This window comes from Physeter macrocephalus, chromosome 8 (genome assembly GCF_002837175.3).
Source record: "Physeter macrocephalus isolate SW-GA chromosome 8, ASM283717v5, whole genome shotgun sequence".
NCBI classification, from domain to species: domain Eukaryota; kingdom Metazoa; phylum Chordata; class Mammalia; order Artiodactyla; family Physeteridae; genus Physeter; species Physeter macrocephalus.
The window spans coordinates 68420645-68439435 of NC_041221.1; the positions used below are offsets into that span (position 1 = coordinate 68420645).

Consider the following 18791-nt stretch of genomic DNA (forward strand, 5'->3'; position numbering starts at 1 on the left):
CCACATGCCGCAGAGCGGCTGGGCCCGTGAGCCATGGCCGCTGAGCGTGCGCGTCCGGAGCCTGTGCTCTGCAACGGGAGAGGCCACAACAGTGAGAGGCCCGCATACCGCAAAAAAAAAAAAAAAAAAAAAAAGAAGTAGTTCTTATCATTGAATGGTAGAAAGGCCAAAGAGGAAGAGGAGGACTGAGAAAAGGACATTGAATTTGATTGATATAGAAGCAGTTTCAATAGAGTATAAGAAGGATAGATTGCAAGAGATTAAGTTAAGAGGTTGATGAATTAGACTCTGTTTATAAACTGTTCTTTAAGCTAGGAGTTCACTTGTAAAGATAGCAATCTCTTGATTGGAGCAGAGTACAGGGAAATTTGAGCATGCTGTTGGCTGAATGAAAGGATTAGTGAAGTAGGAGTGCTTGAAGTTATAAGAAAGAGAAGATAATTTCTATAGTAAGGTCCTAATGCATTGGGTCCCAAACCTGAGTTCATGTTAGAGTCACCTGGGTAACTTGTCACAGGAGCAAATTCCTAGGCAACATCTCACATCTAAAGAAATAATATTTTCTGGAGATGTGTCTCCCCAAACATGTTTTAACAAGTTCTTCTAGGTGATTATGATGTACCCATCAGGCCAAACAAATCAAGAAAATTAAGGGTTCTGGTGAGGACATCAGTGAAATGACTGACTATAGCATCCAGAATGGATAGAGAGACGACTGGGTTAGAATAAGACTGGTGGACTGTGAACTATGATTAAGGAGTTGGCTTTCATTATTAAAAGAGTGAGCATAAGTTCAGTAGGAATGAAAGACTGAGAAAGCTAAAAACATAGTGGATTTTGATCAGAGGGAAATTTCAGAATTGAGGATCTTGGAGGCCAAGCTGTGTGTGTTTGATATGGAAAAAAGGTGAAAAGAACTGAGTCATGCACATTGTAAGACCTATCAGTTTGGTGACTCTAATACAGGACAGAAGTAAAAAAGTATGAGATTTGGGGTTTAGGAGGAAGCACTAAAGGCTGAATCAGTAGGGAACTATTTAGACTTAGGATTTTGCTAAACCTTGATTATCTTTAGTGAACATTCCAGAATGGGGTGCCTCCTTGGGCTACCATGTTCTTAGTCTCTGTGACCCACTCTAGCTTGTGGAAAATAGAGTGGGTGCCTGACATTCACAAATATAAAATGCATAGTTTTAACTATTCACAAGTGACCCTCAGGGTTAATGACATGGGCAGTTAATAATTTTTTCCAAGGCTTGAATTTGAATCTCCTGCCCTAAAAGTGGCCTGTAGAAACCAGTCACTTAACAAGTGACTTGCAGTGAAGCCAACAACTTACATCTCCATTTGCCTTTAATACATGATTGTATTAATTATCAAAATACCTCGGCCCGATAGGTTTCACAGGAGAGGAAATTATTTGGCAAATTGTGATATCAAATGGGTTAAAAATTAATTGAGTTTAAAAAAATTAGCACTGCTCCTAGCATATAATAATTGCTTAATAAGTGGTAGTTGTTAGTGCCAGTTCAGGAATTCAACAAGTTTCGAAGCCAAATGTTTTTGTGTATGCCCAGGTTTAGTGAATAGTATTTATAGTAAAAAGTTTGTTTTGATTTGGAATCTCCATGAATTATTAAACTGAAACTAGAATGTTAAATTTGCAAGTAAATTAGAGGGAGAACAATAGTTCATTTATCACTTACCAACTGTATGATATATTTGAAGGGGGCTATATTTCATAGTAACTCATATTGCTATTATGAAAATCACAACTTTTAATATATCCTTTAAGTATGTTTCCATACCACAAATACACATACACAGAAACAAAATGAATTACATTATTCACTTTGTTTTTCTTAGAGATTTAGTGTACCTAACAACTAGATTTAGTTGTTTCTGCTAAACAACTTTCTCTTTTGGTCTATTATATACTTATATAATTGTTTTTGCTTTATAGCAAAGAGCTCAGAAAAGAAGCAAGACAATTAAAGCGGGAACTCTTAGCAACAAAACAAAAGAAAGTGGAAAATGCAGCAGAACAAGCAGAAAAAAGAAGTGAAGGTAAGGGCAGTTATCAAGCTTATGTTTGCACTTGGTACTTATTCCGTCTCTCCTGAGTTGAGTTTTGTTGCTGTTGTTTAATGCTTTCTTTGGCCAGTTAGCCAATAAAATTAAGTTTCACTTAGGACTTTTGTCCGAGAAGGAAATTCAATCAAACATGATCGTAACTAGTGTTCCTTAATAAACAGAGTACTTCACATCAAGCAAAACTTAAATGTTGCCATAGCACATATCTAGAAGTACACAGGATAGAATGTCCATTTTTACACTGCATACCCTTTAAAACATTTAAGAAAAGTGTTTAGGCCCTATATATGATACTTGTATAGACATTATTCATACGTTGGTTTGAATAGTATTAAATACAAATTCTTGTTTTTTGTTTGTTTTTGGTTTTGCTCTATGTTTAGGTACAGAAAATCTAAAGTATTGATAAAACTGATCAAAAGCTGATCAAAATAATATCCTGCTTTTTATACAGGTTAAATATTTATTGTACTGTGATTTTTTTAATAAAGCTCTAAAATAGCTTCAAAAAAGCTTTTTTACTGAAGATCTTTAGTTTAAAACTGTTTCAGCTATAAAACATGTAATATTCAACTTCCAAAATAACAGTTGGAACTCTGAATCTGTCTTCTTTTTACAATAATAAAATACATTGTAGCTTCAGTGAACATGATCAGAAATTTGATTGTTACCTTTAATAATGTACACTAAATTTGGCTTAACAAATTTGCTTTGTGCATATATCTTGTGTAGCCTCATACTTTTGGAAAGCATGAATATTTTTATCTACTGGGTCCTATAGCAGTCACTGGAGATATATCAAAGCATTAAGATGTAATATCTAGCCTTAAAGAATATGTATTCCAATACAGAACAGTGGTACAGCATTTGGCCATAGGCATTATTGTTTAAGTAGCACAAGTAATACCACATAACTATCTAAAGCTCATAGTTCTTAGATTATTTGTACCATGTCCCCAGTGACTATTATGGTAAAGGCAGGTACTTGATGTAGAACTTAGAATCACCAAAATACGTTTGAGTGAAACAAATTATTAAAAAGTTAACTCACCAGAATGACACAAATTATAAATGGAATTTGAAGGAAAGGATAAACTTATATGTGACTAGATCATATGGGTAAAATGTAACCCAGATTAGAAAGAAGCTATATTGGCAATATTGAGATTTGAAAGAGTACAAGATTTCAAATATTGTATTTGAAAGAATACAGTGAGGATTATTTAATTTTAAGTTTATATATAATTTTCCCAGGGGACTGTTTCTTATAATTAAAAAGCATTTTAAATATATGAAAGTAATTCCTTTTAACTGGAAAGATGTTTTATTTTAATTTTTTATTCATTTTTGAGCTAGTAATTATTATTCTCCCACCCCATCTGAAGAGCCATAATGGACTAGGGCTATGAAGTTGGCAGTGGATGGTTCTTGCCTTCGTACACAGTTCATGATCTAGTAGGAGTGAGAGAATTGCAGTAGGAAATTACTGAAATAGAGTTGTATGGTTAAGGCCTGTATTAGACATAAACAGTGCTGTGTTGATTTATTTGTCTGCCTTTGAAATACTTAATAAAATAAGGTAAAGAAAGATTTGAATCTTAAAAGAATGATTTCTTAACACACACAAAAAAAGAAGATTCTTCTGGAGCTTATTTCCGTCTATTTATATGAAAGTTAGCCAGGTAGTAATATATATATTACTTTCCTGAATTTAATTTTTCTTATATCATCTAGAAATACCTGGATTTTCCCTAAATCTGAGAGACAGTTAAAATTAACTTCCCAAAAACAAGCGATCATTTGGTTGCTATCGTTTTTCTTCTAGTCTCAGAATGGGCCGTGTTATTTATTTTTTTATTGTTTTATTTTGAAATAATTTTAGACTTACAGAGAAGTTACAAAAATTGAGAGTTTCTAGATACCTTTAATGTTAAGGTCTTGTGTAACCATAGTACAATGATCAAAACCAAGCAATTAATATTAACACGGCACTATTACTAACTGCAGACCTTATTAGAATTTCACCAGTTTTCCCACCTGCGCCCTTTGTCTGTTCTGTGATTCCTTCCAAAATTCCATATTGCATTTAGACATCATGTCTCCTTAGTCTCTTCTGATTTGTGACGGTTCCTCAGTACTTTCTTGTCTTTCATGAACTTGACACTGGTTAGATATTTTGTAGAATATCTCAACTGAGTTTGTCTCATGTTTTCTCATGATTAGATTGAGGCTACGCATTTTTTGGAGAGATTGCCACATAAGTGGCATGTCCTTCCCAGTGCATTGTACCGGAGGTAACAAGCCATCTGTAGTCTTTTTATTGGTGATATTACCATGATCACTTGGTTAAGGTGGTTTCTGCTTAGTTGCTACACTGTTAAGTTACTCTTTTTCCCTTTGAGAATATAAGTACTGGAGGGGAAGATACTTTGCAACTATACAAATATCCTGTTTCTTTTCAAGCTTCCTCACCCTAATTTTAGCATCCATTGATGGATATTGCCTATAGGCAACAGTTATTTACTGTGGTTTTCTAATGGTGACTATTTCCCTGATTAGTACTACTTTTATTACTTGGAATTCTTCACTAAGAAGAATTTACTATTTTTAATACACATTTTGACAGTAATACTAGGTGCTTATTATATGAAACACTAATGGTTGTAGAATGCTTTGGAATATTATATTTCAAAGTAAACAGGAAAGTATTAAGACTCAATTTCAGTTACTAGCAGTGAGGTTATTTAAGCCTTAGTGACTGCATTTTCTTATCATAAATCCAGGGATAAAATGCCTTGTGCCTCCTTCAAGTTGCTTGCAAGAAGTAAATTAGGTAATGAGAAGACCTTTAATAAATGTACAGTGCTATATAAAAATAATAATTTTACATTTGTAAGGGAAAAATATAGCTATTCATGGTTTCATTTTGTTTCCTATCCAAATCTACAGATTGAAAATATGAATTTTTTAAGCCTATTTTTTAAACTAATTTATTTATTTATTTTTGGCTGCGTTGAGTCTTCGTTGCTACACGTGGGCTTTCTCTAGTTGTGGCGAGCTGGGGCTACTCTTCGTTGTGGTGCACAGGCTTCTCATTGCGGTGGCTCCTCTTGTTGCGGAGCATGGGCTCTAGGCCCGCAGGCTTCAGTAGTTGTGGCACGTGGGCTCAGTAGTTGTGGCTCGCCAGCTCTAGAGTGCAGATTCAGTATTTGTGGCGCATGGGCTTAGTTGCTCCACGGCATATGGGATCTTCCCAGACCAGGGATTGAACATGTGTCCCCTGCATTGGTAAGCGGATTCTTAACCACTGCACTACCAAGGAAGTCCTGAAAATATGAATTTTAATACTGTGTTAGAGTTAAAGCCTATAATCAATATGGTTACATATAAATATGACATAAATTAAAATCTCAAAATAAGCTTTCCTTAACTGTGTTTTCACAGTTGCATTTTTATAATCATATTCTTTCTTAAAAGGTATGTGTGCGTGCACTTAGGTACATTCTTAAGTTAAGCTTCCAGTAGTATTATTTCCTGATTCTGTGAATTAATCCGGCAAGTCTAACACTTGCTGACTACTGCGACTTTATTTTAGAATTTAATGTATTATTCTCACATTAAAAGCACTTGGAAAGAAACCCATAAGTACAAGAAAGCTTTGTGTTCTAATGTCCATGCATTAATTTACCTAGTTTTGTCCTTGCATGAATGGAGGTCTCCCATTTAGCCAGGTGCTCTAATAGATGTGATACTTTTTCAGGGCTTCTGTCATCTTAGTAAATCACCTTTGATCAGGGAGTAATATTCCTTTGGTTTTATAATCTTTACCCAATTTCCTGGGCTAGATCCTTAGCCAGATTTGTATAGATAATTAGGAATTTATATTCTAACCATAGTTCTGCTTCTAAATCTATTCTATTACCTGAGACAAGTTACTTTGAAATCAGGATCCATCTGTTTCTCCATATAGAAATTCTAAGATAAATAAGGTGTGCTATTTTAATTTTTTTAATGTTTTGCTGTATTTACTCTTTATTAATTCCTTCAGTTCCATTATGACAGAAAATAAAATAATTAAAAGTCATTTGAAAGAAAGATTGTTACTTTTACATCAATAAATACTTTGGGCCCCATACAATTAAACAGTCCAAAATACATTGCCATTTGATATTACCTGATTGTAGTGATAGTGCCATGAGTATATGCACATGTCCAAACCCATCAAACTGTACACGTTCAAACATGTACAGCTCATTTGTATGCCAATTATGCCTCAACAAAGCTGCCCCCTAAGAAAGAATATTGATCTACAACCCAGAAACCTCTTAACATCTCTGCCCTAGTATGAAAGCATATACTTATAATTGAGTCAATGTATTAATCTTTTTAACACCAATGTAAAAAGCTTCTCTATGTAGTAAAAATGTATATGGGACCATCCATTTTTCTCTTCAATCTTCCCAGTAAAGCTCAAGATCTGCTATTTCTTATATCACAAAGATATTGTCAGATAATAAATATAATTATGCCTCTGTGTATGGAGTACTACAAAAATATAACCTCATAATTTTTGCCGTTGCTTTGCCACCTATTTACTTTTTAAAGCCCTCAGATAATGTATAAAGAAGGCTTCAGTAAATGAAAGAAATAGAATGTGAAGGAATACAGCCATTATTATGGTCATATAATGAGAATTTTTATAGCAGCATGAAATTTGACTCTAAAATTCAAAAAATTTACATTTCTTAGTTGAATACAAAATCTGCAGTAGGCTCTAACATCCCAATTTAAATAAACAAGGAATGTGGTGTTTTACTTTAGATACCAGCAATGTCAAAAGAGATGTACTGCAGGACAATCCTGTTTACAGCCTGGGAGTCTCTCTAGTCCCACTGTAAATCATCCAGGCCTGTGCATAGGATTTTTGTAGGGGGTAATAAATTTTGAATAAGATTGATAGTTAATTGGAGATAGTTGGTTTCCTGTGTTGGCTCTGTCAAGTTCTTTAATAAACTATATAATCCTTTTTGTTAAATTATGTCTCTAAGTCCTTTCCAGATTTCTTTAAGTTTCATCATATCAAAACCAGCACCAAACTGAACATAGTCACATAGGGATACAGGTTTGGACTTATTCTCTAATCAGCTCTAGGGAGATAAGGTGTCAGATCCTCTTTTCAAAGTTCCAAGCACACAATACCTGCTCTATGACTAGCGCCAGAAATTAGAGGAGGAAGAGCAATCTGAGCTTGTAAATCAAGACACAATTTTAAAGCCTCTTCATGAAACACATCCCTGAGGTGCTTAGTACCTCTCAAATTGCACTGGGCCATTTCAGGTCTCTTCAAACTATCTTTTTAATGCTGGATTAAGTCAGACTAGGGCCTCTCAGGCTTGATAGGTTGTTAAAGTATATAGTTTTTGACTACTTTTCATCTATCTAACATATAATGTTAAACTAGCTTAATCTTGGTTTTTATAAGAAACAGAAACCCTTCTGGAATGTTAGCTCTATGTTGTGCCTGATACCATGTAGAATTAATTCCTCTCTGAGCAAACTGGTCCTGTTTTCCAAAGCAGTTAGCCCTCTTCAGCGAGCCTTAAGTCATCATTTTTTTCCTGGAGCCTGGAAGTATCAGACCTATTTTTCCCGTAGTCTACTCAATATATTGCTAACTTTTAATGTTATTTACATGGAAAAGTGAAAATATATTTGCCCTTGACTCATAGAAAGCCTCAGTCCAGCCATCAATAATACTCTATTTATTCTTACTTTGGGCATGGTGCTAATAAACTGATTATCTGGTTCTAAGTTAAAAACAGATTAAAGAATAATAAAAGTGTGGGACAGTGCTCTTTAAAAGGGTAAACTTGATGGTATATAAAGTGTACCTCAAGGATTAGAAAATAAATAAATAAATAAGCAAAAGAAAACCCAGGGCAGGGACTGCCCTGTGGATCTTTCTAGCCTACTATTTTATAGGAGTAAAAATAATATAAACTTTTTTTAAAGCGAGAGAGAAAGGCATGGCTAAGGAGACATCCATTCAGGTAGCAGTAAGAGGTGATACATGACCACTTGACATTAGGTAAGGAAACACAAGAACATAGTAGTGGAATATTATGGATGTATTTGCTGTAGATGATACTTCATTATATTCTGAAAGCAGGTCAGTATTCAAATAATTGATACTCATTATACTGATCCTGAGTCATTAAGAAAAGTCTAGATGTTATTTATTACTATTTAATAAGGCAGAGAATAAGCAATTGTTGTAACCTAATTGGTAAAAAAAAAAGTTTTTAATTATTTTAATCAGTTAAAGATAAGATTCTCTTATCTGAAATATGTAATTGTGTGGAACACCTCATTTACTAGAAGTCCTAGAAAAATGAAGCTTCCCTTTGTAGCCAGGACAGTCTCTCAAGTGAAATTTTATTGAATGCATTTTACTACCTTTATGTGCCAGAAAGCATGCTTTATTTTTAACAGTAAGTTTTTCAAAAATATAATTTTTAAAATAATAAAGACTTTTAAAGGGGTATAGCAAGTTTAAAGATGTACATACCCTCACAATTAGACCAAGAATTTAATCTTTTGATACAGTGAGTAAGAGATGATCATCTTTAATGTGAGAGTCCATAAAGTACTTTGTTCTTTTTTGGACAGTCCATCTCAAACTTTTCACTAGCTATTGCGAACAAATCTTGCTGAGCTTTACTTTGATAACCATATGTTATGGGCATATTTAATTTTATTTTCTTGCATTCTGTGCCATCTTGCAGACCTCCTAGTAGTTACTTAAGACTCATCTCTTGCTACTTTTAAGAGCCAATGTGTTAGGGGGGTACCTCTTTGCTGCCCTTCACTGTCTTAATATAATTTTTTTAATAAGCATTCTTTCTGCCTGGTGACTGATAAAATTCCAATGTGAGAAATTTGACAAAAACCTTAAGCTATATTTTTAGTAACTGCAATTTGTCTTCTTTTTATTAATATCGATGCCATTCCTAACCCATTAAAAATAGGTTTGCTAATTGATACAGGTAGGTATTAACCTTTGGGCATAACTGTCTCTTTAAAAAACAAAAAAAAGCTGTATTATTTCTTCCAATTGTAAAAGTAACATATGTCCTTTGCAAAAATATCAGAAATGTAGAAAAGCATAAAGGAGAAAAAGAAAGATCACCCCATAATACTTCTTCCAAAGACAGCCATGGTTAACTCTGTGATATTTATTTTTCTGGACTTTTTAATCTTCATGCCAGAAACACACATGTGTATTATTTTCCATAATGTTATTTTATCATAAGCTTTTCATAACATGCTTTTTTTTCAAACTTTCCAAGTGAAGTTGACTGTTAACTCTTAAATGGACAAATTGCTTTTAGAGGTAATTTTTCCTCTTAACTCTCTCATATCTGACAGACTTAAGATTTACAAAATAAATGATGGATACAAAAACTGTATAAATGTAAATGAGAGATGAAAAATTCCCACCGTTTTCAGCTCTAGGGTTTAGAAGATGTGAGGGCACTGACACTCAGGGTCTATATCTCCATCACTGATGGGAATTATTTATACCTCTCATAAATTAAAACAAAATGAGAAAATACTGACTGACATTGCCTCGTAGCCTGCCGTCTTGTCATTTCTCAAGTGGCCACTGATAAATCTGCAAGGAAACTTTGTAATCAGATTAGATATTTGGAACCTGAATTGAAATAATTATAAATTTGTCCACTTTAGAAAATAAAAGAGGTGAGGGCTGTGTATGTGTGCATGCACATGTTTTTTGTTTTGTTTGGGTATTTAAATTGTCTCAAGGGGGGAACTAATACCATCATTAAAAGTTTGATTATAACCAGCAATCCCATTTGAGAATGGAGTTGTTAACTATTCCAGACTGCTGTCAAGACCTTATTTTAAGTAAGATGTTTTTCTTTTATGTGACATTTTCTGAGGCTTTGCCAAAAATGACATCAAACATATAATTCATTTGAGTGCTGAGTTTCTTCAACATCTTGCAGCACTTAATCAAATTTGAAAAAGATATTCTTTTCACAGCTTTATAGTGTAAACCTGTGAATATGTTGCATTAAAACTTACTTTGGACAATTTAATCTGTGTGGTATTAGGTTGATTTTTTTTTAATGATTAATGCAATATGCTGACAGTTTTAAATGGTTATATTTTCAAAATTCTTCACATAAACTCCTGGCAGATGGTTCAGATGCAGCTTTTGAGTATTAGTAATTTTTCATGCAAAAACCAGATAATCCATAAGTTGTAATAGCTACATTAAAAATTTTGAAATGCCAGAAAGGACAAAGAGAATAATGAAGTTCTCAGAACTAAGAACATGTCAAAATATTAAGAATCATTAAGAATCTATTTGAAGTACAAAAGTAGTTTATACTGATTTTTTTTAATGGCCACACTAGTGTGTAAGCTTATTTAAAACATGCTGCAGTATGTTTAAAATGTGAAAGTAGGCTTGCCTTAAGCAATGTCTTGAGCATCAGAAACTTCTATTTTGAGTATACTCTACATCACATAGTTCTGTGCAGTCACAGAGTTTTGGTCCTGAAAGGAGAATCCAGCCCTACCCCTCTATTATATATATATAGGAAACCAAAGGCCAGCCAATTAAGGGGCTTACCCAAAATCACACAGTAAAGTAGTAGGACTAAAACTGAGGTCCCCAGGTTTCCAGTCCAGTGTTCTTTCCACAACTCCATTCTTCAATTTGATCCAATCTTGAGTAGGTACAGTGTAAATTTTTAATTGTCATTTATTAAAATCCACTGTGGTTTTAGTGCGAGTAATTGTTTCTTTTAAAACCTTCTCAACAAACCTAGAGTCCTTTAAAGAGCACATAATTATTATACTTGTTGCACCTTTTCAAAAACTAAACATGTAATTTTGGAATGAATGACAAAAATTGTAATGTTGTAGAAAATGTCCATTTCTAACAACATAGCGGACTAAGAATCCAAACTGATCCTCCCACTAAAAACAACTAAAAATGTTAGATATACTATAAAAACATCTTCTCATATGCTCCTATGAACTTAAAAAAAAAAACCCACAAGAAATACTCAAACCAGGGAATAAGTAAAAGTGTGAACTAAAAATGTAAGTGGGGAACCAGGTCTAGCTTTAACTCTAGTGACATTTGCTAAACTGGGTGAACTGGAGCATTGTTTTTTGAGGTCTCACCAAGAGAGAATGTAAAACCTAAGGTCTTCCTGAGGTAGGGGCTCTCTAATAGAAGACTGTCCCATGAAGTTGGGGGCCCAAAGGATCTCATCATTAGTGGCAGGGAGAATTAAACAGAGTCACCTCACCCATCAGAGGACTACAAGGAAAACTTCCTGTCTTAAATCATGGCACAGAGTATTTTGGGACAAGAGCATTTCCTAGGAAGTCTAGCCGCAGGCAGTCTTCCTATCAGTTTGGAGTGCCAATTCACCCTGCTTGGGTGGCCTCAAAATGCTCCAGCCAAGAAGTTAGTTGGGAGTAGTCCTGGATTCTTAGTGCCCACATAAGTCTGATAGAAGCAAACATAAATCCTTTCAGGAGGAACCTGCTTGCATCCCCTGTTCTTAAAATTCAAAAGAAAATGAGTAGCTCTGAATGAAAACACACACAAACACACACCAATCCAGGCACCCTGACAAAAAGCTAATAGAAACAACAGAGAACAGAATCAGACTCACAAATTCTTCAGACTTTATTCAGATACTAAATGTTAAGTAAGTGTATGTAATATATTTCAAGAAATGATAAGTTTAAAATATAAAGAACAAATGAATTTTAAAACAAACTAAGTAAATTTCCTGGAAATAAAAAATACAATAGTTGACATTAAAAATGCAAGAGGTTTTTTTAGCAAATTAGACACAACTAAAAAGAATGTGAGTGAACTGAAAGAACTGAAAACATTATTTTGGGCTTCCCTAGTGGAGCAGTGGTTAAGCATCCGCCTGCCAATGCAGGGGACATGGGTTCAAGCCCTGGTCCAGGAAGATCCCACATGCCGTGGAGCAACTGAGCCTGTGCGCCACAGCTACTGAGCCTGTGCTCTAGAGCCCTGCTCTGCAACAAGAGAAGCCGCCGCAATGAGAAGCCCGTGCACCACAGCCCCCGCTGGCTGCAACTAGAGAAAGCCCGTGTGCAGCAATGAAGACCCAACGCAGCCAAAAATAAATAAATAGATAAATTTATTTTAAAAAAACAAAACGTGATGTAGAATTCAGCCCAAGAGATAGGAGACCTGGAAGAAGAGAAAGAAAATCTACTAAATGTCTAATCAAATTCTAGGAGGAGACCAAAGGGCAAATAGAGGCAATAGTTGAAGAGATGATAGCTGAAAATTCTCTTTAATGAAAGATCAATTCACAGAGTAAAGAATTTTTTTTTTTTTTATTGAATAGAGGTTAAAAAAAATAAAAATAAATACAGATCTAGGGACTTCCCTGGTGGTCCAGTGATTAAGACTCCGCCTTCCAATTCAGGGGACGAGGGTTCGATCCCTGGTCGGGGAACTAAGATCCCACGTGCCACAGGGCAACTAAAACTGCGCACTGCAACTACTGAAATCGCGTGCCTTAGCTAGAGAGCCTGCTTGCCGTAACTAAGACTCGACGCTGCCAGAAAATATAAATAAATAAATATTTTAAAAAAAATACAGATCTAGACACATCATGACAATACTTTATAGCATTCATCACAGAGACCTTAAAAGCAGCAGGAAAGACATCTTTAAAAAAGCAAGGGCTTCCCTGGTGGCGCAGTGGTTGAGAGTCCGCCTGCCGATGCAGGGGACACGGGTTTGTGCCCCGGTCCGGGAAGATCCCACATGTCGCTGAACGGCTAGGCCCATGAGCCATGGCTGCTGAGCCTGCGCGTCCGGAGCCTGTGCTCCGCAACGGGAGAGGCCACAACAGTGAGAGGCCTGCATACTGCAAAAAAAAAAAAAAGCAAGAACTGATTTCTCAACAGCAGCAAGTGAGGACGTAAGACAGGATATTATCTTCAGTGTACTGAGGGAAAATATTCTTCAGAGAAACAAAAACGGAGAGACTTTGCTACCTGCATACCTTCACTAAAAGAAATTCTAGGACATACTTTAGGCAAAAGGTAGGTGAGTCCACATGGAAAATCTGTACTGCAAAGAGAAAGGAATGTGGAAAGTAGTAGGTATATGAGTAAATCTAAATAAACCTTGAATGAATAAAATAACAATAATGTGTTAAAAATGAAGATAAAATTAAAATACATAATAACAATGTAAGTTTGAGGAGCAGATAAAAGAAGTTTGGAAAAGCATTCTGTGGTCCTTGTATTGGTTCTTATTTGGGAAGAAGGTAAAGATACAAATTAACTTTGACTTTAACACAGTAAATATGCATGTTAATAAAGAAAACTACTAAAAGAATTGGAAAAGGTCATAACTGCCAAACTGGTAGAGAAAAAGATGGATTAAGGAAAAATTGAACCCAAAAGGAGAGAAGAAAAAAGAAAAAACGAAATGTAGTCTGGACAGGATATTAAAAATAATGGTACAAAATAAGATAGGAGAAATAAAGATATACTAGTAATTATACTGAAATAATGCAAAAGGTCAACTACTTTAAAAGACCAAGATTTTCAAACTGGATTGAAAAAAGAAATTTAATCATGCACTACTTACCTGAGAAACATCTTAAATATATTGTACAATCAAATCTTTAAGGCAAAATGTATTATTAGGCATAAAGAGGATCCCTACCTAATAACAAAAATTTCAATTTACCAGGAAGATTTAGCAGTCCTAAACCTGAATGGACCCAATAACACAGACTCAAAATGTATGAAGCAAAAATTGATAGACCTATAATAAGAAGTAAATAAGTTCATCATAGTGGGAGATTTTACTACTTTTTTCTCAGTAACTGATTTAAAAAGCATATAGAAAAATTAATAAAACTATAGATGATGTGGACTACACAGTTAACTTACTTGATATAATGCACCTAAAGAGAATATTGCACTCAACAGCTTCAGAATGCACACTCTTTTCCAGCACTCTTGAAGAAAGAAAGATTTCAGATGACCGTTTCCAAACAGACTACCTTCTCTGACAAAATGCAGTTGTTAAGAATTAGTAACGACTGATTTTAAACAGTTACTGATTTCCAAATATGTTGATGTGTCTACCGCTGTACTTAGAAGGAAAATCATAGCTTCAGATACTTATATTTTAGGAAATTACTAAAAATACTTCCCATGTAAAGAAGCTTTAGAAAAGAAAAAAAAGCAGGCAAAATTAACCCAATGAAGTAGAAATAATTAGGAAATAATAAAGAGCAGGAATCAGTAAAATAGAAAACAGTTGTTTTTTTTTAAGTGTTAAACTTTTTGTGGCTTCTCTTGTTGCGGAGCACTGGCTCTAGGCACACGGGCTTCAGTCGTCCTGGCGCTCAGGCTTAGTTGCTTCGCGGCACGTGGGATCTTCCCAGACCAGGGCTCGAACCCGTGTCCCCTGCATTGGCAGGCGGATTCTCAACCACTGCACCACCAGGGAAGTACCAGAAAACAGTTTTTACAAAACAGGATTGCAATAATAAATTACTACTAGTATAACTTCTTAGTCCCTTACACATAGTAGATAACCAGGAAATTGATTTGATTTTGTTGTATTAGACATTTGTCACTTGCTCTTTATTGGATGTCCTTCCAGTCCAGAAAAAATAAGATCTACTTACTTTGTACAAGGAGTTCCATAGGGGAAGTTTCTATTAACAGTGCTGCTTTTATTAGCTACAAAAGAAGTTGCTGTTAAAAAGAGTGGGAGAGAGAAGCAGACAGACAGAAACTCTAAAATACAGTGTTTAGGTAAGACTGGGGATTATTTCTCTCAGGCAGACCATCCAGGAGTAAACACTTCAGGGCCAGCAGGTGATTCAAGAACCAAAGTTTCTTTCATTTTGTCTTTCTGCCATTTCCGAGGGTATTTTCATTGTCCACATTGCCCACCTTCATGTCTGTGTTCTAGCAAGTGGGAAGAGGAAAGATTAAGTACCAGACAAATGCTTCATCTTAAAGATGATCCAAAAGTTGCACATAGCACTTTCACTCATATCATATTATCCTGAAATCACATGGCCATGCCTTGCTCTACAAAAGGCTAGACTACAGTTGGGTGGCCAAATGCCTGGCTAGAATTTAGTGTCAGGAGTGGGGAGATGAGGGTTGGTTCTGTCACTAAAAGGTAAAAGGAGAGAATGAATTCATGGAAAAAATTAGCAGATTCTGTTACATAATGTAAGCCAAGGCCTAGGAAGAACAAAGAGGCAGGTAGTCTATTTGGTCAGGAAAAGCCTGACTGAGTATCTGAGCCAAGTTTTGAGAGATAAGTAAGATTTCACCATAAAATGAAGGGCAGTAAGTAGAGCAATAGTTGGAAGGGTTGCCCCGCCAGGCAGGAGTCATAGCTGATTCATCTCCTCCCTATGCTTGATACTTGACACAGTGACTGGCAAAATAATAGGCATTCAACAAATATTTGCTGAAGGAATGAATGAAATTGACTTTTCTGTCTAAATGGATAATTATATAATTTATAATATAAGGGGAAAGGAAAATAAGAATGAAAGAAACTCAAGATAATTTTTTGAGCATGAATCCATGTTAAAATGAAGAGTACAGATGAACAAATAATAAACAAATTAACTTCAGATAGTAAGGGCTAAGAAAATAATATAAAACAGGGCAATGTAATGTAGTGACTGGAGGGCTACTTTAAATTGGGTGGGTATCAGAGAGGACCCAGTCACAGACAGAATCCACAAACATTAATTTGAACACAGAAAAAAAATTTTTTTTTCTTTAACAGCTTTATTGAGGAATAATTTAAAGTGAACAGTTTGACATGTTTTGACATTTGTATACACCTGTTAAACCTTCACTATAATCAAGATAATGAACATATTCTTCAAGGTTCAACATGTTTTCATGCCCCTTGGTAATCCCCTCACCAATCCCCAGACAACCACTTAAGTCCTTCCTATCACTATAAAACATTTTATATTTTCTAGAATTTTATTTAAATAGAATTATGTACTGTATGTACCTTTTTTGGTATGGCTTCTTTCACTCAGCGTAAGTATTTTGAGATTTATCCGTGTTATTCTGTATATCAGTAATTTATTCATTTTATACTAAATTGTAGCCCATGATGTAGATATGCCACAAATTTTTATATAGCCATATGCTTTTATTTCTCTTGGATAAATATCTTGAAGTGGAATGTCTAGATCATGTGATAGGTGTATGTTTTGTATGTTTAACTTTTTAAAGAATGCCAAACTGTTTTCCAAACTAGTTGTGCCATTTTACATTCCTGCAAGTAGTGTGTGAGCTATTCTGTTCCTCCACATCCCTATTAGCAATGATATGGTCACTTTTAACTTTAGTCATTCTAATAGTTTGTAATGTTACCTTGTGGTTTAATTTGCATTCCTCTAATTAATAATGATGTTAAACATCTTTTCATATGTTTATTTGCCATCAGTATATATTCTTTAGTGAAAAGTCTATTTAAATGTTTTGCCCATTTTTACCGTGGTGTTTATCTTTTACTGGATTTTGAGCTCTTTATGTACACTGGATACAAGTCCTTTGTCAGATACATGATTTGAAAATATTTTCTCCCAGACAGTGACTTAGTTTTTCATTCTCTTAACAATTTCTTTCAAAAACAAAACTTTTAAATTTTGATGAAGCCTAACTTTTTTTTTTTCAATTTTGGATTGAGTTTTTGGTGTTGGGTATAAGAAATCTTTGCCTTAGTTTTTTATGACCGGCTTCTTTCAATTAGCATATTTTCAAGGTATCCGTGTTGTATCATGTATCGGTACTTTATTCCTTTTTACTGACAAATAATATTACATTGACTAGATATACCACATTTTTTTAAAATTTATTTATTTATTTTTGGCTTCATTTCTGTGCGAGGGCTTTCTCTAGTTGCGGCAAGCGGGGGCCACTCTTCATCGCGGTGCGCGGGCCTCTCACTATCGCGGCCTCTCTTGCTGCGGAGCACAGGCTCCAGACGCGCAGGCCCAGTAGTTGTGGCTCACGGGCCTAGTTGCTCCGTGGCATGTGCGATCTTCCCAGACCGGGGCTCGAACCCGTGTCCCCCTGCATTGGCAGGCATATTCTCAACCACTGCACCACCAGGGAAGCCCTAGATATACCACATTTTGTTTATCTGCTAATCAGTTGAAAGACCTTTAGAGTTTTTCCCACTTCTTGGCTGTTATGAATAGTGTTTCTGTGAACATTCTTGTAGATGCACTTTGCTTTAAGCCTTCACCAGTGGTCTCCTCAAAGCCTATTGTGCTTCTACAAACAGTTTTTTTAGGATTTTTGAAACTTTTATTGACAAATTCCTCAAAGTCCTTCCAGCTTCTGTCCCCTATAGGGTTCTAAACCCACTCACATGAATTTAACTTTAGGATTTTGTTGGGGCAGCACCCCACTTCCAGAATCTTTTCAGTGTATGTGTTACGATAAATACAAGATTATACACACAGACAGGCGTGCATGTGCGTGCGCGTGCACACACATACACGCAAGAGATCCTAACAACAAGTAAAAATTCCTATCCATTAGATACTTTTATTCTTTTGGTTTCCAACTATGTGTTTTTCAACATCCTTCTCCTGTCAGCCCCCTAACCATCTTCACCTGACTCAGTTTAATGACAGCTACAACAGTAATAGCAGCTACCATTTCATGGATGCCTACCATGTGCCAGGCTCTATAGGCTCTATATTAGAAGCTTTATATATTATTTACTTGAATTTAGTTCTCACACACAGAAACCCTATTTAGATGGATATTACTATCCTCATTTTGTAGGTAAGGAAACTGAAGCTCAGGGAGATTAATTTAGCCCATTCCACACAGTTGTAGAGCTAGCAGAATCTGAATGTTTGGGTCTTTCCATTGTATTAACCTGCAAGAGAAAGTCTGTGCTCTTTTCAACTCTTCACATGCTTCTCTGGAAGGTTTTTGAAGGTTTTGCTCTCATTTCTTCTCACTGATTGAAAAAGAGCACAGTTCAAGTACCATTTTCTTATACCTTTGGCTGTCTCTTTTATATAGTATTCAAATAATGCAACTCAAATATGCCCACTAAAAACTTCCTTTCAATAATGAAATTATATCTTACAGAGTAATTTTACAATATTTTCCATGTTAGCTTAACTGTTTTCAAAAAATTGACTAAAGAAGCCGAGATATATGATCAGGAAAACGCCCAACTACAGTTTAAACCACAGGATAAGATACTGAGATAGCACACAAAATGGAACAAGGCACTGAACAGCCAAACTTCAGGAAGGTCAGGAAGACCAAAGGCCTTGGGTGCAGGATGTCTTAGACTCTTACCTGGATCTGTCATCACACAACTCACCCTAGCTTCTTTCTAGCTTTCTTGAGCACCTGCCTCCCAGAAGTCAGACACTGATTGATTAGTCATGTGTCACTCTGTCATCAGGGGCAGGATCTGTTATCAGAGGAAGGGGTCAGAAATACACTAGGCAAACAAAAAGCATACCTACAGGGCTTCCCTGGTGACACAGTGGTTGAGAGTCCACCTGCCGATGCAGGGGACACCGGTTTGTGCCCCAGTCTGGGACGAT

General features: G+C 35.5%; 1 protein-coding gene across 6 annotated transcripts in view; it reads left to right on the forward strand.

Moving 5' to 3' along the window:
• CWC27 (CWC27 spliceosome associated cyclophilin) overlaps positions 1-18791 on the forward strand; it is a 252485-nt gene that overhangs the window by 122014 nt on the left and 111680 nt on the right. For all 6 annotated transcript variants that reach the window (XR_008618067.1, XR_008618066.1, XM_028492936.2 and 3 more), the window contains one exon: positions 1964-2067. Coding sequence is in view for 4 of the 6 variants with exons in the window: in XM_028492936.2 (XP_028348737.1) it covers positions 1964-2067 (104 nt within the window). In the remaining 2 variants the exon portion in view is untranslated. The remainder of the gene's footprint in view (positions 1-1963; positions 2068-18791) is intronic.